This window comes from Jaculus jaculus, chromosome 5 (genome assembly GCF_020740685.1).
Source record: "Jaculus jaculus isolate mJacJac1 chromosome 5, mJacJac1.mat.Y.cur, whole genome shotgun sequence".
Taxonomy (NCBI): Eukaryota; Metazoa; Chordata; class Mammalia; order Rodentia; family Dipodidae; genus Jaculus; species Jaculus jaculus.
This window is the reverse complement of record NC_059106.1, coordinates 164280626-164301969: the sequence shown is the minus strand read 5'-3', so window position 1 is coordinate 164301969 and position 21344 is coordinate 164280626. Positions and strand designations below refer to the sequence as shown.

At 44.1% G+C, this 21344-nt stretch overlaps 1 protein-coding gene across 2 annotated transcripts in view; it reads left to right on the top strand.

Annotated features, from left to right (window-relative positions):
- Positions 1–21344, top strand: part of Dscam (DS cell adhesion molecule) — a 679085-nt gene that overhangs the window by 387160 nt on the left and 270581 nt on the right. For both annotated transcript variants that reach the window (XM_004654491.2, XM_045151367.1), the window contains exons 7-8: positions 7295–7591; positions 8338–8613. In XM_004654491.2, coding sequence (XP_004654548.1) covers positions 7295–7591; positions 8338–8613 — 573 coding nt within the window. The remainder of the gene's footprint in view (positions 1–7294; positions 7592–8337; positions 8614–21344) is intronic.

Sequence of the window (21344 nt, the reverse complement as noted above, 5' to 3'; positions counted from 1 at the left end):
ACTGCAAACAGTGAAGTTACTGTGCCGGGCTGAAATGACCTGAAGGAAAAGTCCCCGTGTTAAATGCCTGACGTGGCGTGGTGCGTGCTAATCAAGTGCGGAAAGTAATCGTTTTGCACGGAACTGGTTTGATAACCATGATGCACACAAACGCATTAATCCTCAGAGTTGCTATTTTTAGATTCTTTGCAGAAGAGGGAGTGATTACCTGTCTAGGCCTGGTTACCTTGGCAACCATTTCGAGCGACTAAGGAAACGTAAAGAGCATATCGATCACCTGTAATCATGCTGAAAGGGTTCGGGTTATCAGAGACTGACAGCAAGCTGGATTTCAAAGATACTCAGGTCTCACTGGGAAAATAACATCGGCTTTCATCTCCAAAGAGCCTATCACTTGAACAGAAAGAGGGGGCAGGGGGTACACGGAGCACACTCCCAAATTTAATTTTTGTATGTCTGTTTACATTCATGACAAGATGATTCATTTTATTTTAGTTTTGCCCTAAGAGATGACAGTGCTAATGTAGCAAAAGAAGGAGAAATGGAACAAGGAGCATTCTAGCATGTGTTCTGAAATATCTAAGTAGCCTTCTCTGACACAGCCTCCCAGGATGCCAGCTGTGGGAACTAGATTAAGATAACATTTAAAAAAAAAATCTCACAACATGGTGGACCACCCTTGACCACTGATAGGGGGAGAAGTCTGAGAGCATTTCCTCTGAAACTGAGTACCTAAAAATGGGTTTAAGATCAAGCCCGAATAATGAGAAGTGAGACAGTGAACAAACAGGATACAGGTTCCAGTTCTAAGAATGGTCAAGTAGCTCCTACAAAACAATCTCTCAAGCATGTGAAGCCTGTGAACTTTAGGGAGAGGAAAACTACATGTAGAGAATAGAGAAATCCTCAAAGCAGGCAGAACAATGGACTGAACCCCAGGAAGAGGGACCAAGGGATGTCTACAGAGATAGGACTTTCCCCTGAGAACACCCCACAGTCCATGTGGTACATGTGGGCAGCCGGGTACCTGCGCAGTGGGGGGCTGGGGCAGAAGTTCCAGGAAGGAAGGACAGTACTAGGGAGGCCCCAAGTCTTTACATAAACTGCATTGAGAAACCTGGCTGATGCGTGAACCCCAATATGAGGAGACGTCTACATCTAATGCTTTGACCAACTAATCCTATACACCACATAAATGAATGTAATCACAAGGACCACATGATTATTTCAATAGATGCCTAGAAGGCCTTTGAAAAATACATCCCTTCATGATCAAAACACTGGAATACAGAGGCATGGAGGGTTTATAGCTCAACACAATAAAGGCTATATACAAAGCACCCAAAGCCCAAATAATACTTAATGGGGAAAGACTCAAGGAGTCTCCACTGAGATCAGGAACAAGATAGGGGCGCCCACCATCACCACTGCTCTTCAGCATAATACTAGAAGTACTAGCCCAAGCAGTAAGACAGGACAAAGAACTAAAAGGGATTCAGATTGGAAAGGAAGAAGTCAAGTATCCCTACTTGCTGAGGACATGATCATACACATAAGTGAGCCAAAATTATCCACCTCAAAACTTCTGAAGATGATTAATTCCTTCAGCAATGTGGCCAGATACAAAATCAACACACAAAACTCAGTAGCATTTCTATATTCAAAGGACAAATATACAGAAACAGAAATCAGCAAGGCTATCCCATTTTTAGTAGCCACAAAAAATCAAATGCCTTGGAATAACACTAACCGAGGATATGAAAGACTATACAATGAAAACATAAAAATCCTCAAGAAAGAAACCGAGGAGGACTTGAGAAGATGAAGAGACCTCTCATGCTCCTGGATAGGTAAAATTCATATTGTGAAAATGGAAATTATACCAAAAGCAATATGCAGATTTAATGCAATAACCATAAAACTTCCAGCATCATTCTTCACAGAGATAGAAAAAAATTTATCTCAAACATCATATGGAATGGCAGTAGGCCTCAGATACCCAAACATATCCTCAAGAAAAGAAACACCTCTGTAGGTATCACCATACCCAATCTAAAGCTATCTTACAAATCCACAGTAACAAAAACAGCATGGTACTGGCATAACAACGCACATATAGACCAATGGAACAGAATTGAAGACCTGGCCCTTAGGTCAAGTAACTACAGCTACTTGATTATTGACAAAGGTGCCAAGAACATAGACTGCAGAAATGACAGCATTGTCAACAAATCATGCTGGACAGATTGATAACCACACAAAGAAAAATGAAACTGGACCCACTTATCTCACCATATAAAAAAATCAGCTGCAAAGGGATTAAAGACCTCCATATAAGACCTGAAGCTCTTCAAGTACTGGAAGAAAAATAAGAGGAACTCCATATGATATAGGAGTGGAGAAAAGACTTCCTGAACAATACCCCAGTGAGCCAGGAAATTAAACAATCTCTCAAACAACGGGATCTCATGAAGCTAAAAAGCTTTTGCACAAACATACCATAAGCAGAGCTAATAGATTACCCACAGTATAGGAGAAATTTTTACCAGCTATGTCACTGACAGAAACCTAATGTCTAGAATCTACAAAAAAAAAAAAAAAAAAACTAAGTAAAAAATAAAACAAACCACTCAACAATGTGGTGGAGAACTGAATAGATAGTTCTTAGAGGAAGAAATACAAGTAGCTCACACATACTTAAGATATTCAACATCCCTAACTATCGGGGAAATGCCAATTAAAACAAGTATGAGATTCTACCTTACTCCAGTAAGGATGGCAATCATTGAAAAATTAAATGACAACAAATGTTGGTGAGGAACCTTCATTCAGTGGTGGTAGGAATGCAAACTTGTACAACCACTATGTAATTAAATATGGATCTTCCTAAAAAAGATGAATATAGATCTACCCACAGACCCAGCTATTCCCTTACTGGGCATTTACCCTAAATGGTCCATACTTCACTAAAGAGATATTTGCTCAACCATGTAGCTGCTCAATTCATAATAGCTAAGAACTGGAATCAAACCACGTGCCTATCACTACACAAATGGATAAAAATGTTGTAGTACATATACACAATGGAATTCTGATCAGCAGTAAGGGAAAAAAACGATGCAACAAAATTTGGAGGAAAATGGATGGACTGGAACAAATCATACTCATGAACACCCACAATCACAGAAAGATAAATGCCACATGTTCTTACTCTTCTGGTGTGCCTGACCTGGATCAGCTTGAGTTGCTGGTATACCAGATACCATACAACAGGGATGTAAAGGTTTGGGGGAAGGGGAAGAGTTGGGGGGAAAGAAACACAAAACTAAACCCAATATGAGCTGGCTCCATAGAAACTTTTCTTCTTGAAGGTAAACTAAAAGATTCAACCCTCAGCAGGAGTATACATAGAGTGTCTGGAAAGAAGGGCCCTGGAGATGGTGGGATGAAGTCTAACCTTAAAACATTTGGGTTCTGACCTGTAACACTCAGTACTAGAAATCGGTGCTATCCATCCACCTTGAATTTTTTTTGTTGTTTGTTTTTTGTTTTTCGAGGTAGGGTCTCACTCTAGCCCAGGCTGACCTGGAATTCACTATGTAGTCTCAGGGTGGCCTTGAACTCAGGGTGATCCACCTACCTCTGCCTCCCAAGTGCTGGGATTAAAGGCGTATGCCACCACGCCCGGCTACCTTGAGTTGTTTATTGGAGATACCTATGAGTTCCCTGAAACAAGACAGGCTTCTGTCAAAGCACTCGATGACCAACCTGAGGCAGAAGGTAAGACCCAATTTCTGAAGACACCATATGCTGCTGACACAGAACATGGAAAGACCTGGCTGAAATCTGGAAGAGAGCCAGACCCCAGAAAGTTAGCTCATCTAGTGCTGGAAAGCACTACACGTGCTACTGGGGGAAAGTGGCCAACTGACAAAAACCAAAGCAGGCAACAGAAAGAGACTTGAAGAGGGCCAGGGTTAGAACAGCAGACAAGGGTTCTCATGTTTCTACTCTAAGCATCTTCAATAAGGGGGGGGGGGATGCTGAGTCAGAAAAGAGCTTGTCATGAAAGCACAAGGGCCTGGGTTGCTTTCCCAGCACTCATGTGCCAGTAAGGCTCAGGATTACACCATCACTAGGGAGACAGACACAGGAGAATCACTAGGGCTTGCTGGCTAGCTAGTCTAGTCAACGTGGTGGACTCCAGGTTCAATGAGAAACAGTGTCAAACATAACCTGGCTAGTGAGAAACAGTGTCAAACATAACCTGGCTAGTGAGAAACAGTGTCAAACATAACCTGGCTAGTGAGAAACAGTGTCAAACATAACCTGGCTAGTGATTGAGGAAGACATTCAACTTCAAATTCTGGCTTCTACGTACATGTGCACACAGGTGAACATATGTTCACACACGTATACATACCCACGTGCTTGCAAACACACACACACAGCACATCCACATCTAAACATGCAAAAATATGTTCAATAATTTAAGTCAAAACATAGCTCTAACTTATAACCATGTAAGAGAGACTGGGAGAGAAATGGAAACTAGAAAAAGAAAGAAGGAGAATACAAGGGAATGCACTAGTCTTGTCTTAATGCAATTTGGTGGAAATAAAGGTTGGAAGCAATATTAAGTAAGTATCCAGTCTGAAGCTTGGATAGAAAGAAGACCACGAGAGATGCTTCGAGCCTCTTCGAGTCAGACAAAAGAACTCCCTTACTCTTGTGCATTAATGATTAGCTACGTGCAAGGAACAGTGATGGCAACATATGATTTCTTGGTAAAATCAAGTTCGCAGAACAATGAGGCCAGGTCTAATGTCTGCAGTGCTTTGAGGGCAAAGGCATACATTACCTATTTTAACATTTCAAAGTTCTTTTGTCATTGCTGCTAGTAAAAGGGAAATGTTTGCAAACCAAAGACACTGCAATGATACGAACCTAGGGGCCTATGAAACAGCCTTGCATGGGGGTCTTCTCTGCCCACAGGAGACACAAGCGGGAATAAAGTGAGGACTGAGGAGCTGAGGTACAGAGGTGGCAAAGGGTAGAATGAAGCACCATCAGCAAGCCCCCCCGCCCACTATCGCAGGAATCCTATGTACCTGGGGTAGTTAGCCCCAGAACTACACATCACGATCTTGGGATGATAAAGGACAATCACCCCAGGAGTATTTAGAGCTTTCTCTGGTGGAATTGCATACGGGCTCCAGCTTTGTTTCCCACTTTCATTCTGTTTATACTTTTTAATATTTCAAAAGTGAATATATAATATTTTATAATGAATGTTAAAATCTATAACATCTAGTAATTACTTGTGTTATGTGATAAACAGTTCAAATGCGCAAAGAATACTTTTTTTGAGAAAGAAAACAAAGTGTCATCCTCTAGCAAAGTTGATTATCTGACTTAAAAATTTGGGGCAGATGGTCACAACTATGTCATGTTTCCATGAAAAAAATATTGTAAAGTTGATGTGTCTCCCATGGCCAATGGGCTTGTTGATAACTTTCTCTCTCTTCATATATTTATTTCATATTCACATCTCTTGTTTTGTTTTGCATGTTATTTGTATGTATGTGTGGGCATGTGTATGTAAATGCATGTGCACAAGAGGCCAGAGATCAAAATTAGGTGTCTTCCTTTGTCACTCTCCATCTTATTTTATTTATTTTTTTATTAGTTATATACACAGTGTATACAGTCATGTTGGTACCATCAGTAGCCTCCTCCCTGTGCTCCCCCCTCCGCAGGGACCCTCCTTGTTGGGGAATATGGGTCGTGTACTATGGGGTTAGCCATCAGTTATGGGTAAGAGGCAGTGTCTCTGTGCATAGGTGAAAGAGATAGACACAGAGAATACTCAACTCCTACCAAATCAGATATCTGGAGACACAGAGGCTCATCCATCTTATTTTTTGAGACAAGTTCTCTTACTGGTTAAATAAACTAGCCAGCAAGTGATGAATCTTCAGTCTCTGCCCCCTCCCCAGCACTGGGATTATCGGCAAGTGTTACCAAGTCTGATGTTTATGTGGGTGCTTGGAATCCAAACTCTGATCCCCACACTTGTATTTCACCCATCGAGCCATCTCCAAGCCCTCGTTTCACTTGTCTTTATATAAAGTAATAGCCAAAACTGGAAAAAAAAATATAAAGGAAAAGTAACACAGGCTAAGTTATGTCTCCGTGGTGGAACACTTGCTTAGTGTGCATGCAGCCCCAAGATCCATCCCTAGCATTTCCAAAAGAGGGAAAATAAAATAAAAGACATATATAGCAAGCAGGACAATGTGACACTATATACGTGGGTCTGGTTTGCGGGGACAGCTCTTCCTTCTGCCTCTATTTTTGGCAGAACTACTAGCAGTATCTATTTCACCCTGAAAACGTCCTGGGCTGGATGATGACACCCATGATCACCTCACGAACAGAACTTTGTAGAGATTTAACAGGCGTTGGAAGGGGCACATTTGATTTAGCTTCTCTCCTTTTCAGAGACTGCACTGATATTTAAAACGTGAGTCCTTATGTAATTAAATCTATAGAAGGCCATTCCTCATAAAGTTGAGGTCGTCAGTCTCTTGGTGGTTTTCTGTTATTTTCTTCTAAACAGTCTCCTGTAGGGCTGGGTATAGCTCAGCCAGTGAAGTGCCTGCCTTGTAAGCAGAACGACCTGAGTTCAATCTCCAGAATCCATGGTGCTGCTGGCCTGTAATCCCAGTAATGAGGAGCTAGAGACAAGAGGCTCCCTGAGACTCATGACCAATCAGCCCAGCCTAATTGGTGAGCTCCAGACCACTGAGAGATGTTGTCTCAATAAAGATGGACAGAGATGAGAATAACACCCAAGGTTGTTTCTGCACATACACACATGTTCACTTGCACACACACACACACGCACACCCAACCAACACTAGTCCTCTGGTAAGAAATCCCCCCAAACACGAGGAAAACTGAAAGGGGAAGCCTTCTCCGTGGTGTGCAGAATTGTTATTTGTTACTTTGGGTGGGTGTATGTGTATTTTGAACTGGAGATCTTGGGGTCTGTTGGGTTTGATGTGAACATCCAGGTTGCATCAATTTTCCTCTTGTTAAGGCAATGGGGAGTAGAGATGGGATCTATGACAGCTTGTCAGCAACGGTGCCCACCAGCTGAGAAAGTAATGCCATGCTCTGCTATCCTGGGGTTTGCAGTTGTTCCAGGTCTTGGCCCTTTGGGGCACGGCTTGCTGGTTGCTTCATGATTTGCACACGCCACTTCCTCCCGTACTTTTTGTCCCTGCAGACGGAACCCCCAAAATCATCTCTGCCTTCAGTGAGAAAGTGGTGAGTCCCGCAGAACCGGTGTCCCTCATGTGCAACGTGAAGGGCACGCCCTTGCCCACCATCACGTGGACGCTGGATGATGACCCCATCCTCAAGGGCGGCGGCCACCGCATCAGCCAGATGATCACGTCCGAGGGGAACGTGGTCAGCTACCTGAACATTTCCAGCTCCCAGGTCCGGGATGGGGGTGTCTATCGCTGCACCGCCAACAACTCGGCCGGAGTCGTCCTATACCAGGCTCGAATAAACGTAAGAGGTGCTTGTCAAATCAGTAACTCGAACAAACACACATAACCCATTGTAGTGGAGAGGGGGCGCTGCATGCTGTGGGCTGAGCCTCGGAATGCCCCCCACGGAGTAACCTTTGCTTCCCATCTCCTGACCCTTCCTCCCTACTCGGGAATGGCACTGGTCGCCGATGTTGGAAATGGCATTTTGGTTTCCCTAGTCAGCTTGTTCTCGCTCTTTCCTCTGAGACTTGTCCATTGACCTCCCCTTTCCTGGTTTATGCTCTGCATGCCCCCCTCCTTTCTCCTTTTCTCCTCTCACCCCATCCATGGTAAGCCTTCATGTACATGGTGCGTAACTTACATTCATAGTGCGCCGGCCTAACCTCCATCTTCACTACGGACTCGATAGAGAGAAACAGTCGACCTAACGCTGGCAACATTTTCACAAAGAAAGGAGCATGACCACACAGGGTAGACAAGTTACTTACTATTGGCTACATGGCCTTTGTCTCATAACTCAAAATATTTGAATAGGAGTAGCCGATGATAGAACGATTTAACATTCATCCAATTCATTTGAAAGTAATAAAAATTTTTAAAGATCCTCATATTAGAAAATGCCAAATGCCGAGAAATTTAAGTGGAAGAAAGATGCACTTTCATTAAAAAAAAAAAAAAAATCTGTTTCTAGCCCCAAGGAAACGTGTACCCATCTCCCTCCACGACATGTACCCTTAAATTATCTTCAAGAGTTTTGTTTGTGTCTCTCCAGGGCCTGCAAGCATTCGACCAATGAAAAACATCACAGCCATAGCAGGACGGGACACGTACATTCACTGCCGCGTGATTGGCTATCCCTACTATTCCATCAAGTGGTACAAGAACTCTAACCTGCTTCCTTTTAACCACCGCCAGGTGGCCTTTGAGAACAATGGAACTCTTAAACTCTCGGATGTGCAAAAGGAGGTGGACGAGGGCGAGTACACGTGCAACGTGCTGGTGCAGCCGCAGCTTGCCACCAGCCAGAGCGTCCACGTGACGGTCAAAGGTAACTCTGCCCCCCGCCTGCCCCGCGCAGCACCTGACGGGGCCCAGCTTGGTCACCAAACCAGCCCTTAGGGGTGGGGATATCTGAGAAAGGGATGCTGGTGAAGACTGAGCCATGGCAGGTGTGGTGATCCTCACAGGGTCTCTGCTCCCTCACTTGATGCCATTCCTGTCCATTGCGCGCTTGCTGCTTTTCATGTGCTCTTAACGTCCCCATAAGGGTGGGGGGGAGCAGAAAAAACTCGCTGGCTTGGTTACCTAGTTGGCTGTCAGGCCATTGTAAACAATGTATTATTATTATTTTTTCTAATGACCTCTGAAAGCGATTTCTTCAGAAACCAAGTGGAAGGGACTTTCTGTTTAGAATAGCCACTCAAGTTCTTACCTTACGTGGACAGAGGGGCAGCGCTGAGTACCCGTTGCTCACGGGAGCGTTCACGGCTTAGCACTTCCACCCCAGGCAGCCTCTCCCGGTAGGTCAGTCGCTGTGCCCTGCCGTAGAGCAGCATGGCCTTCTGCTGTCAAGACCGTCTCAGGAGAGTCTACAGTACAATCCCGGGTCTATTCACACAGCCCCACAGTGGACGATACTGAGGGGAACCATTTCTTTTACTCCCAAGAAAGTTTCCTCAACCAACATCGAGTCAAACCTTTGTAGCTCTGTATAAATAGTCATGCAATATCCCATGAGAATAGTTCCTCATGTCATCAAACAGTGTCAGCCTGTGCGCGAAGCCTCCAGCCACACCTAGCTGCCTCCCTAAGCCTTCAAATATTTCTCCTGTAGTGCTGGTAATTGTCCTTCGGTGTGCCAACGACAAAGTTGTACAGGTTTCCCATGGTAGCCCATGCCCTGTGAGATTTTCATCCTTTGTTTCTTTAAAAAGATGTTTATTTATTTATTTGAGAGAGGGGTGGTGGGCATGGACATGCCAGAGCCTGTTTGCCAATGCAAATGAACTCCAGATGCATGTGTCACCTTGGGCATCTGGCTTTAGGTAGGTATTGAGGAACTGAGCCAGGCTGGTAGGCTTTGCAATCAAGACCCTTTAACCACTGAGCAATCTCCCAGCCCAGATTTACTTTCTTTAAAGGAATATGTATAACCACACATACTCATGCATGAATTATATATATATATATTGCTTATTATTTGTTACATAATATATTATACATTAGATATACCTGAACTGAAATAATTTTAAACCTTGCTTTCTTAATTTTTCTCTCTTATTTTTCACATTTGATTTATTTATTTGTATGTAGAGAGACAGAGAGAGAGAGAGAGAGGGAAAAAGAGAATGGACACTACAGGGCATCTAGTCACTGCAAATGAACACCAGACACACACACCACCTTATGCATCTGACTTTATGTGGGCACTGGGGAATGGAAACTGGATCATTAGGCATTGCAGGCAAGTGCCTTAACCTGTGAGTCATCTCTCCAGACCAGTTATTAATTCTTGATGTATCAGGGTTGTGATTAGTCCATATAAGTTTCTCTGTGACTGTGCTGTTTTCTTCATCCACCCTTTATGAAGCATCTGCCCCAGGCTAGGCCCTTGCTCTGAGCACTGGGGAAGATGGTGGAAAGCAAGGAGAATGGGGTCTTTTGGCGCGGAGTGCTCTTTCTGGTCAGGAGAGACAGGCAACACATAAGAGATGGAAAAAAGCCAGAAGCCACCTGACAGTGTGCGATGCTGTGCAGAGAACTCACCATGGCAGTAGCCTGCGGACAAGTTGCCATGGAGACCCAGAAGCTACATCAGTGGATGCATTCATTTTGCCATCTTAAAACACATCAACCCATCCTTTCCTTGGATGAGTGTCTCACTCACATGTGATCTTGTGATATCATGAGCTGATCATTTCCAGATGGCTGGTTCAGTGATGTACACAGATATTTCAAGTATTAAATGAATTCAATGCACAGAATCAAATTATCACGTGTATTAACATCACCACGATCTCATCAAGAGCATCGTTAAGGGCTGGGGAGATGGCTGTGTGGGTAATGCGCTTACTGAGCAAGTATGAGGATGCAGTTCGGGGCTCCAGCACTGGTGCAGCTGCCAAGTGCACATGCTAACCTGCCAGGAATCCCAGTGCATGCGGAGTTAAAGAGATGGGATCTCTGGGGCAAGCTGGGTCACTAGACTAGCTGAACTATCTATCTGTCCATCCCTGGGTTCAAGTGAGAGCCTTGTCTCAGTAAATAAGGAGGAGATCTGTCAAGAAAGACACCATACTTCAATCTCTGACCTCCACAGGCACACATGTGTACATGCACCCTGCCCCCACATTCACCCATGCTCATGAACATTACACACACACAAAAAAAAATCGTCATGCTAGCATAATCATTGCACTACTGCGGATCACATTAAGTGACAGAAACCAGCTTATGCCTGAAAGAAAAAAAATGCTGGGCATTGTAACCAACATATGTATGATTCTTGTGTCTACCAGCGCTGGGGGGTGGGGGGCAAACCCAGGGCTTAGGAAATGCTGGGCAAATGCTCTACCACTGAGCTATGTCCCCAGTCCTAGCATATTTTGATTTGAGGAAATGACTTAGTCAAGCCGCTTTGTGTATAGGCGTGTCACCACCATCATGCTGAGGATGTCCAAACAAAACAAAGAAACTGCGATCTCATCTTGCATCACTACACTCACCTGGTGGAGGGCTGTGGCTGGCAAGGAGGAGGTGGTAGTTGGATTCAGGTTTGCAATATTTAACAGGGTCGTCAGGAAAGGGTATTATGAGGTAGCGAGGTTTGAGCAGCGCCACGGTACAGAGTGAAGACAGGCGCACAGGAGGGATGACGTAGCAACAAGAACACTCAGGACAAAGGCCAGGGGTGCGCCTGCTGCTGGGAAGGGGCTGAAGAATGGCCAGTGTGGGGCTGGAGAGATGGTTTAGCAGTTAAAGCACTTGCCTGAGAAGCCTTAGGACCCACATGTGACTCTCTGGATCCCACATAAGCCAGATGCACAAAGGTGAGGTAAGCTCAAGGTGGCACATGCCCACTAGGTGGTGCAAGCATCCGGAGTTCAATTGTAGTGGCTGAGGCCCTGATGTGCCAATTCTCTCTGTGTGTGTGGCTGTCTTAGTCTAGCCCTCTCTCTCTCTTTCTTTTAAAGAATGGCCAGTATGGCTGCAGCAAGTGAACAAAGGTGACATTAGTGGGTCATTTAGTAGATGTGGCAGGGCAATTTCAGAGGACTGGCTTGGGAGGACTTGGGCTTCTCCTCTGAGTCAGGAAAGGCTTCATGGACCGCTTTGTAAAGAGAAGTCTCACAGACTGACTCGCAAGGGTTTGGAAAGGACACTTAGCAGTCCTTTGCTGAGAACAGAAGTGTCCTGGGAGAGTCTGGGCCCGGGGAAGGAGCACAGCTGTGCGACAGGGGAGTGCAGTGGGAAGGAGGATGGAGAGCGTCTAGATGTATTTGCAGCTCTGGTCCATAGGCTGTCTTCATGGGATCTAATGTGGGTGTTAATAAGAGTGTTAAAGGCATACATGATAACTCTGAGCTGTGAGGACAGCAGTGATGAAAGGTCTGCCAGCTACAGAGTAAGCAGAATATGCTGCGGAGGAGTCTGAGGGAAGAAACTAGCAGTCTAGGTGGACAGCCATGGGGCTGACGCATCCCGTAGGCAAACAAGTGGAGGCACTGCAGACAGAGGGCAGGAAGTCCCCGTGGCTTCCCCAGGTGTGGGTTCTGCCTTACAGATTCACCCAACCACTAAGTATAAAATCTTGACACATTCTAGAAATTTCCAAAATTCGTAACATAAATCTGCACTCTGCTGAATTCACATGCACGAAGTGATACAGCGGTGGGTGCACCCCGCAGCAACCTTCCTTCCGCCCTGGACCTGACCCTATCTTCTCTCCCCAGCACTGTTTTATTGCTTAGGCAGTACTGTAACAAGAACTATCCCCATAGCATTTACAGTGCACTGGGTATTACAGGTAATCTAGAGATGGTTCAAGTCTACTGGAGGATATGAGTAGGTAATGTGCAAATACAGTGCCATTTTACAGAGGGGATTTGAGCACACTCTGATCTTGAAGTCCATCTTCTGTACATACTAAGGGCTTGTGGGTGAAAATGGCATCTCTAATGACAGCCATTTCAGCAGGCAGATTCCGTGGTTCCCTGGACCCCACAATATGAAAATATCATAGACCAATAACAACTTGAGTGGGAAGGACTTCAGCAATGGGTTGGCCAATAGGCTGGGAATAGAGAATATGCCCCAAATATATGCCCTCGGAGGGCTGGGGTAGTCACTCAGTGGGTAGAGCATTTGCCATGCAAGCATGAGGACCCGAGTTCAGATCCCTGGTATCCATGTAAAAGTGGTAACACCCACCTGGGAAAGAGGTGATGGGAGGATTGTGAAAGCTTTCTGGCTAGTCTAGACTAATCATCGAGCTCCTCTGGGTTCAGTGAGAAACCCTGTCTCAAGTAAATATGGTGGAGAGCAACTGATGAAGACAGCCAATATCAACCTGTAGCCTGCGTGCACACACACATGCACACACAAGCACACAAACACCCATACACTAGTGAACACTATACACACAGCATACACACCACATACAAAAATGATGAAAAAAACAGGGGCATTCAGTTGGTACTTGTTACATATAAATTACCTTGTGCACATCTGTGCAGGGGAGTAAACACACCTGTTTGTTCAGCCTTCATTTCTTTCAAGACATGATTTCTCCTGTTTTAAATATTTTTATTTATTTATTTATTTGACAGAAAGACGAAGAGAGAGAATATGGGTGTACCTGGGTCTCCAGCCTCTACAAATGAGCTTCAGATGCATATGCCACCTTGTGCATATGGCTTACATGGGTCCTGGGGAATAGAACCGGTGCCCATTGGCTTTGCAGGCAAACTCCTTAACCTTTAAGCCATCCATCCAGCCTAGTTTCTCCTGTTTTAAGGAGCATTTTGTAAACTGGAATATACCAGTACTGAGGGGTATCCTGCCTTCTATTTCATTTCATCTTACCTATGTTGACAGATGAAACTCTAGATACTCAACCAGGAAATGACAAAGATTATCTGTGATCAATTGGTTTGATCCCTCTTGGACTTCTAGTTGAAGATGTCCCTTAGTTCATAGAGATAGTTACACACCATTAACAATTCTAGCTTTTACTCTGATGTTAGGAAGGTCTTAACCAAATTGACATCTTCACATCAAAATTGGATCTTAAAGTGTAGTGATATGAAACATTACAAATTAAGACATATTTCATTGGCTAAAATTATAGTCTGTCAAGAATTGTTAAAAGTGAATAACTTTTGCTGTTTTCAGTTACGAACTGTTAAGGTGAGGAAACTGAGGTATTAACCAACTTAATGAAAAGTGTGAGAATTTTTGGCTTTCCCCTGAGCTCAGGATGGAAGAAATGTATTTCCATTGTATTTGTGTTAAAACAGCCCTTGTTGCCCTGCCTGTTTTAGTCACATAATGAGCACTTTACCAAGATTTCACAGGAGCAAACACAATGCTTCAAGAGCCAGAGCCCTATAAGATGGGAGTGGATCCATGTAATTCCCACAGTAATGCTCTAAACTGCAAAACCAGGACAATCTTAGGGTGTTTCCAGGATGTCCTACAGTGATACTGAATGGTGTGTGTGTGTGTGCGTGTGTGTGCATGTAGGTGTGCATTTAGATGATGTTTGAGCAAGACGGTTTTTGTTTTGGCTTGGTTTTGGTTTTTCACAGTAGGATCTCACTTTGGTCCAGGCTGACCTGGAATTAACTATGTAGTCTCAGGGTGGCCTTGAACTCATGGTGATCCTCCTACCTCTGCCTCCTGAGTGCTGGGATTAAAGGCATGTGCCACCATGCCTGGCGCAAGAAGGTGTTTTTTTTTCAGGCAGGTCTTTTTATTGACAACTTTCATATGTGTACATAAAGCATTTTGATCATAATCCCCTTCCATTTCCCTGTATTGATCCCATTCTAACACCCTTCATTAAAGTCCTTCTTCTTCTTAATTAGCCTCCCTTCTACTTTGATGTGTTTTTTTTTTCCCCTTGAATGTGGGTGCAACCTCTGAGTTCAGTTAGGGTTGCATGCATTGGCACGGGAAGAAGATGATACCCCATTCATGTCCTTTCAAAGCTAAGAGGCATGGCCACTCTATGTTTGATATAAGCTTGCCTATTTTAGAAAAAAAATCATCCCTAAAAGATAGATCTAAGCAACGTGTTAGTTGTTGGTGGTCGAGGCTTGCACAGTTCTGGAATATACTGAGACGTGCACCTTTGCTGGTTTCACATACATAACCGGAGATGAAGCCACGCTCTCCCAGGTCAATTTAATGCGTGGTTTTGAGTTAACACTACAAAGCATTTTCTTCCCTGGAGTGCTTGCCATACTGAACTTGAACAGTGCGTAATTCGGTGTCCTAACTGCCACAGACGACAGCTCTAAGAAAGTTAATTGGCTACCAGACAAAAAATGTCACCTCCTCTAAATGTTTATACAAAACTTCATAGTTTACAAAACACGTTCACAAGTGTCATTGTCATTAGTGCTGCCGTGACTCCACAACACGGATGCAGTATGACAAGAGCAAGAACAAAGGCGACACTGCAAAGTCTGATCATGTGGTAGAGGCTTTGATGTAGATCTATCACTTCCACCACAGTCAGCCCGTCACGAATCTTAGAAAAGTCACCCACGGGGCAATGGAACTCAGGGCTGGAGCAAGGAGAAATGAAGACAGAGGACCCAGGAAGACAGCTGGCTTTAGAGTCAAAAAAGAAATGTAAGGCTGGAGAGATGGCTTAGCAGTGAAGGCAATTGCCTGCAAAGCCAAAGGAACCAGGTTCGACTCCCCGAGATTCATGCAAGCCAGATGCACAAGGTAGTGCATGTGTCTGGAGTTCGTTTGCTGTGGCTGGAGGCCCTGGAGTGCCCATTCTCTCTCCCCGCTTTCTCTCTCTCCCAAATTAATAAATAAAAATATAATTTTAAGAATGTAATAAAAGGAGCTGTGTGTGGTGGCATACACCTCCAATCCTAGAATTTGGAGGCAGAGGTAGGAGGATCACTGTGAGTTCAAGGTCATCCCAGAACTACAGAGTAAGTTCCAGGTCAGCCTGGGCTAGAGTGAGACCCTACCTCAAAACAACAACAAAAACCAAAAAGCAAGCATCAGGAAAGAGGGGGAAGACTCAGTCAGTAGAGCACTTGCTGGGCAAGTGTGAGGATGGGGTTGAGCCCTCAGCACCCATGTAAGTGCCAGGTGGGTGGGCACCAGGCCTGTAACCCCAGTACTGAGGACGAGGAGACACGGGATTCTCAGGACAAGCTTGCTAACACACATACACCTGCCTACACAGGTGTCAGTAGGACCTGCTCATGGCAGCTCATACATGTACTCCCTGCCCATGAGAGGCTGAGGCAGAAGGATTGCTGTGAGTTTGAGGATATCTGGACTACTCGTGAACTCTAAGCCAGGCTAGGTTCAAGAGTATGACCCCATCTCAAAAGGAAAAAAAAAAAAAAAAAAAAAAAAAAACAAAAGATATTGAAAGCTTTTTTTTTTTTAATGGAGAGGGGAAGGGAGGTAGAAAGGAAGGGAATATGAGTTGAAGTGGAGAGATGAAACACAGGGGATTGGGTGAAGGAGAGCAGCTGGCATGTGCCCAAGTGGGGTTTGGTCCACCTGCGTCTGTGGAGCACCGCTCGAGATTCAGACCAGGGGAAACTTGAAGTATGGCTTCGACGGCCGAAGCTAAAGTCAGTAGAGAAAGGTCGTCTAAACAGCAAGCAGTTTTGTGTCTGAGAAGCATCAGGCCTCTGGAATCATATTTATGAGCTTTGAAGTGAATGTTTGCCAACAACAAAGATAGTCGGCAATGTGCTGAAAACACACACTAAGTGTGAACATTTGCCATTTCACAGTCTGCTCCCATCTGTATCTGCTGTTGTTGAGCAAATTTCTCTTATTTTAAAGAATAAAATGATGAATTCCCATAGCCAGAAGCTATGAGACAGGACTGTGGAAAATATATATATATATATATATATATGTACTCCTGTTAATAGGTGTGTTAAATGAGATAAACTTCTGATGATGCTGATGATGGTGATGATGATGATGATACTTCACTTAGTGTCATTGTTATACTTTCCCATTCAATTGAGGACAACTTGGTCCTGAGTCCCCTGCAGCATGAAGACTGTGATGTCACTGCAGGCCTTGCTGATGCTATGGTGACACCCCTTGTGTTGAGCTTCCCACTTCAGATGGCTGTCCTGCATGGGCACCAAGGAGCCCTGTTTTCCTCATTGCAGGCAGTATTTCAACTGGACATCACCCTATCTTGCTGTGGTACCCATGGCATACCTGAAGAAAAGAAATGCTGAGCTGGGCATGGTGGTACACACCTGTAACCCCAGCACTCTAGAGGCAGATGTAGGAGTTTTACAAGTCCAAGACACACCTGGGTTATATAGCAAAACCCTGTAAAAAAAAAAAAAAAAAAGAAAATAGCTCTGAGAGTGAATCTGTGTTCTTCCATCTGAGATGCCACCTTCTAGTGACATCATTCTTCAAGTGTGTGCAGTGGCGTTCTGTGCAAAGGAGCATCCTGGGTAGGTGGCCCTGAGCAGGTGGCCTTCCGCACTCTCTGACAGTTGTTTCTTAGCTGTTCCTCCCTGAGTGTCACCAACTGCCACTAGTTTCCAGATCCAACTCTTTCAGGCATGGAGGTCTCGTTCTCTTGAAGGCTGCCACCTTCTCCTGCTTCCCTTGCCGAGTCTCTGGTTGCTAGAGAAACCTACCATGCTGTTGACAGACAGCACAGCTTTCCGAGGTTACTTTCTCTGTTCAGGTCCCTCATTAAAGCTGAGCAGCGTTCAACGTGAGGTCTTGTCTACAGAGGCTGTTCGTGTGTGGCCAAAAATAACATCTGTCGAATGTTTATATTGATTTTTTTTTCCAGCGGTTACTTAGGGAAGGTGTACTTTCAATTATTTTTATATGAATAATACAGGAGAAAAACAGATTGGGGTCAACATGAAGGTAACATATTAAATGTATAATCTATGGTAATTTATTGTTAAAATAGGGATTTGGATTCTCATTGTAGTTTAATGCAATAATGTGATGGAAGGAAAAAATGACACAGAGGGAACAGTCATTACTGCTCCCTCTAAATTCCCTGAGAAAGGACTCCTGTGAGGCTCACTTACCACCCAGGGTGCTCTGCTTGGGATACCTGCTGGAGTGGGGTCAGGGATGAGCGCTGACCACAATTTACACATCCTCCTTCAGACATGTTTGCCCTGAATGCTGAGTGACATGCTATTCTCCCATTCTGGACAAGAAACCAGATATCTTTCTTCAGGGGACCACTTAATTAAATGTTTTATTAAACTCATCTCTAATATTTTTTTTTCCCTAAGCAAGGATGAAAAGACTATGTGTACAATTTGTTGTGAGATTAAAAATATGCAGTACTTTATTAAGTTAAAAGCAAAATTGTAGAAGAAATAATATTTGTAATATTTGCCATGCTACTGTGGAGGGAATTGTTGAGAGGTGAGAAAGGAAGAATGAAAATGAATAAAATTTTAAATTAGAAACAAACAGTTTTCTGGGCTGGGGAGATGTCTGGGTGAATAAAGTCTTTGCTGCATGAGTGTGAAGACCTGAGTGTAGATCCCCAGAATCCAGGTCAGGCTGGGATGCGGGAGTGCGGCCTCTGTCATCCATCCCAGTGTTTTTACACAAGATGGAGAGAGGAGAGCCCTGAAGCTTGCAGACCAGCGATCCTAACGTGCACACTGGCGAATTACAAGCAACTTCACTTCACACAGGGTGGGAGGTGATGCCTAACACCCAGGGCTGTCCTCTGACCTTCACCTGACCTTCACGCACACCCCAGGGCACGTGCACACCTGCATTAATCCACACAAGCATGGCTCGTGAGTATACATGTGCATGCATGCACACGCACACACACATCATATGCAAACACACAAAGAGTTTGAAAAATGAAACAATTTTCAACCACTCAACGTCATGCCTTAGGACCTTTTATAAATTATATTGGTACAAAACACCAATTGTCCCAATGCATAAGCTCAACAGAATTATGTACGTTATATGCACATATGAGCTGGCACCATTTATATTATTTTTAGTCATAAATATAAAGGCATATTCATGTGTTAATAAAAACATAAGTGGTGAAACATACTTGTAAGTATGTATTGCATTCATGTGCATGTGTGCATGTTACATTCATGGATCGATAGGTGTAGCCTCTCTAATATGTGCTTAAGTAAGTATACATACATGATGTCAGAACAGTCTCCAGGATGTCAGGGAACGTGGAGTTGAGAGAGTTTCCTGCGTGCCGTAGGCTGTACCGCAGGGTTTCTGGCCCGCCTGCTCAGTTGCTTTACTGCCCTCCAATGCCTCTCTCTGTGTGGCTGCCCTCATCAGACAATTCTCTCTACTGGGTGCAATTCCTAGTGTTTCCCTTATTCCTGGTCCTGTGGAGCACCCCTTAGAAATCATCCCTCTTGGCCATGGAAATTTACCAAATGTATAAACGTGGGGGCTTCTGTCTCTCTGGCTGGCCATGTCTAGCATTTTTCTTCTTCTTCAAGACTTTGCCCTCAAGCTGGAGAGATGCATTGGCAGTTAAGGCACTGGTCTGTGAAGACTACGGACCCGTGTTTGACTCTCCAGATCTCACGTAAGCCAGATGCACAAAGGTGAGGCAAGCGCAAGGTTGCACATGCCCACTAGGTGTAGAAGTGTCTGGAGTTCGATTGTATTGGATGAGGTCCTCGCGTGCCAATTCATTCTCTCTCTCTCTCAAATAAAAATAAAAAATAAAATAGAGTGCACTCCCCAGAGACCAGGTCACTCCCACTGTCTTTGACTCTACAAATGTCAGATGGCATGTAGATGATTGGCAGATCAATAGAAGATAAGTAGGTAGATAGATAGATAGATAGATAGATAGATAGATAGATAGATAGACAGACAGAAAAAAATGTGCCAGTGTATAATAGTCATAGCAGTTTCAGCAGGCAGAACTGAACTTTACTGTTGGTGGCATGACCAGCCTCCAACATTCGTGTAGGTTTATACTGCCACCACCTCACAGAGTTTTCTGCCCCCATGTCCCATCCAGGGACTTCTACCACTGGTCTTCCTAATCACGGCAGATCTAGTTAGTGAAAGCGGTGCTGACGCTCCATTACTGAGCATGTGCGCGTGCGTCTCCAAGTTCATGTTCTTGTTAGGCATCTCAGTGGCTCACATTACCTTCAGCCGCCTTGCCAATAGCCATGCCACTTCTTCCCGCTTTGCCTCAGTTCTGTAGCATAACTAGGACTCTCATTCCTTAGAAAGGACTGTGGACATAGTCTCTAAGACTGTCCCTTGTCTCTTCTGTGTCTCCATCTTGGTTGAGAAGTCTCTGGGGTTGAATAGGTGCTTTCCTCCCTTTGCTCCTGGATTTGTTCCTTGTTTCTATATTGACTGCCCACATCCTGGTCCTCTGTCCACACTGATGTCCAAGAGCATAGCAGGAATAGATTACAACCTCTTCTTTCTTTATATGTGTCGAGTCCATTTTCCTAATAGTATCTATTAAACAATCCCCAATTCCTTCTCTCCATTCACCACAATCATGATGGTCCTTTCAAAGCGATCTTAGATTTATAAAGTATATGAAAACTTTCCCTGTAGATACTTCACCTGTTTTTTTTTTAAATTTATTTATTTATTTGAGAGCGACAGACACAGAGAGAAAGACAGATAGAGGGGGAGAGAGAGAATGGGCGCGCCAGGGCTTCCAGCCTCTGCAAACGAACTCCAGACGCGTGCGCCCCCTTGTGCATCTGGCTAACATGGGACCTGGGGAACCGAGCCTCGAACCGGGGTCCTTAGGCTTCACAGGCAAGTGCTTAACCGCTAAGCCATCTCTCCAGCCCTTTACCTGTTTTTTAAATGATGCTTATCTTCCCTCAGATCTGTTGGGTGAGCAGTTGACATGCACTGGATTAAGTTAATGTATTTAATATGAGCTATACTAACTTTTCATTGACCAATTCTTTGAGAATAGGTGTTCACATTACCAAATGTAATTAATAACTGGCCATTTTCTGCTCAAATCTCTGCAGAGTTCTGCCTTGAATTGTCTAGCATATAGTTGGAAGATTCCTCTTCCCGCGTTTCTCCTTCAGAGTTTCTCAGGAGATCTTCTGTTCTTTGACCTCCTGCTTCTCTGTGGTTTTTGATTCAGGTGTCGTCTGAACCCAGCCTTCAAGCAGGTTTTATATGGGTGACTTTTGGTTCAGGTTCACATATGAATGGTTGTTTTATTTAATTGTATGTTGAGAATTATTTTTGCCAAATTACTCTCCCTGTAATTTTATTTCCTATTTCTCATTAGCTTCCACTAGGTTTTCTCAAGTACTTGTTACAATGAGCTCTGTTTCCAGAAGGCAAGAAAAAACGTGCTGTGATTTTATGTCCATGCACGTGACATGCGTCTTCAAACTCCAGAGGGTATATGGTTTATTCATGAAAGAGCTCATTCTTTGTTAGGTGTATTGATTGAAGTCTGGGGAAATTCTTTGGTTTTACCTATTAGGATTTTTCAAGTTGTCTATAAGTGATTAAAAATATCTTACAACTTGACTGTGGACTTTG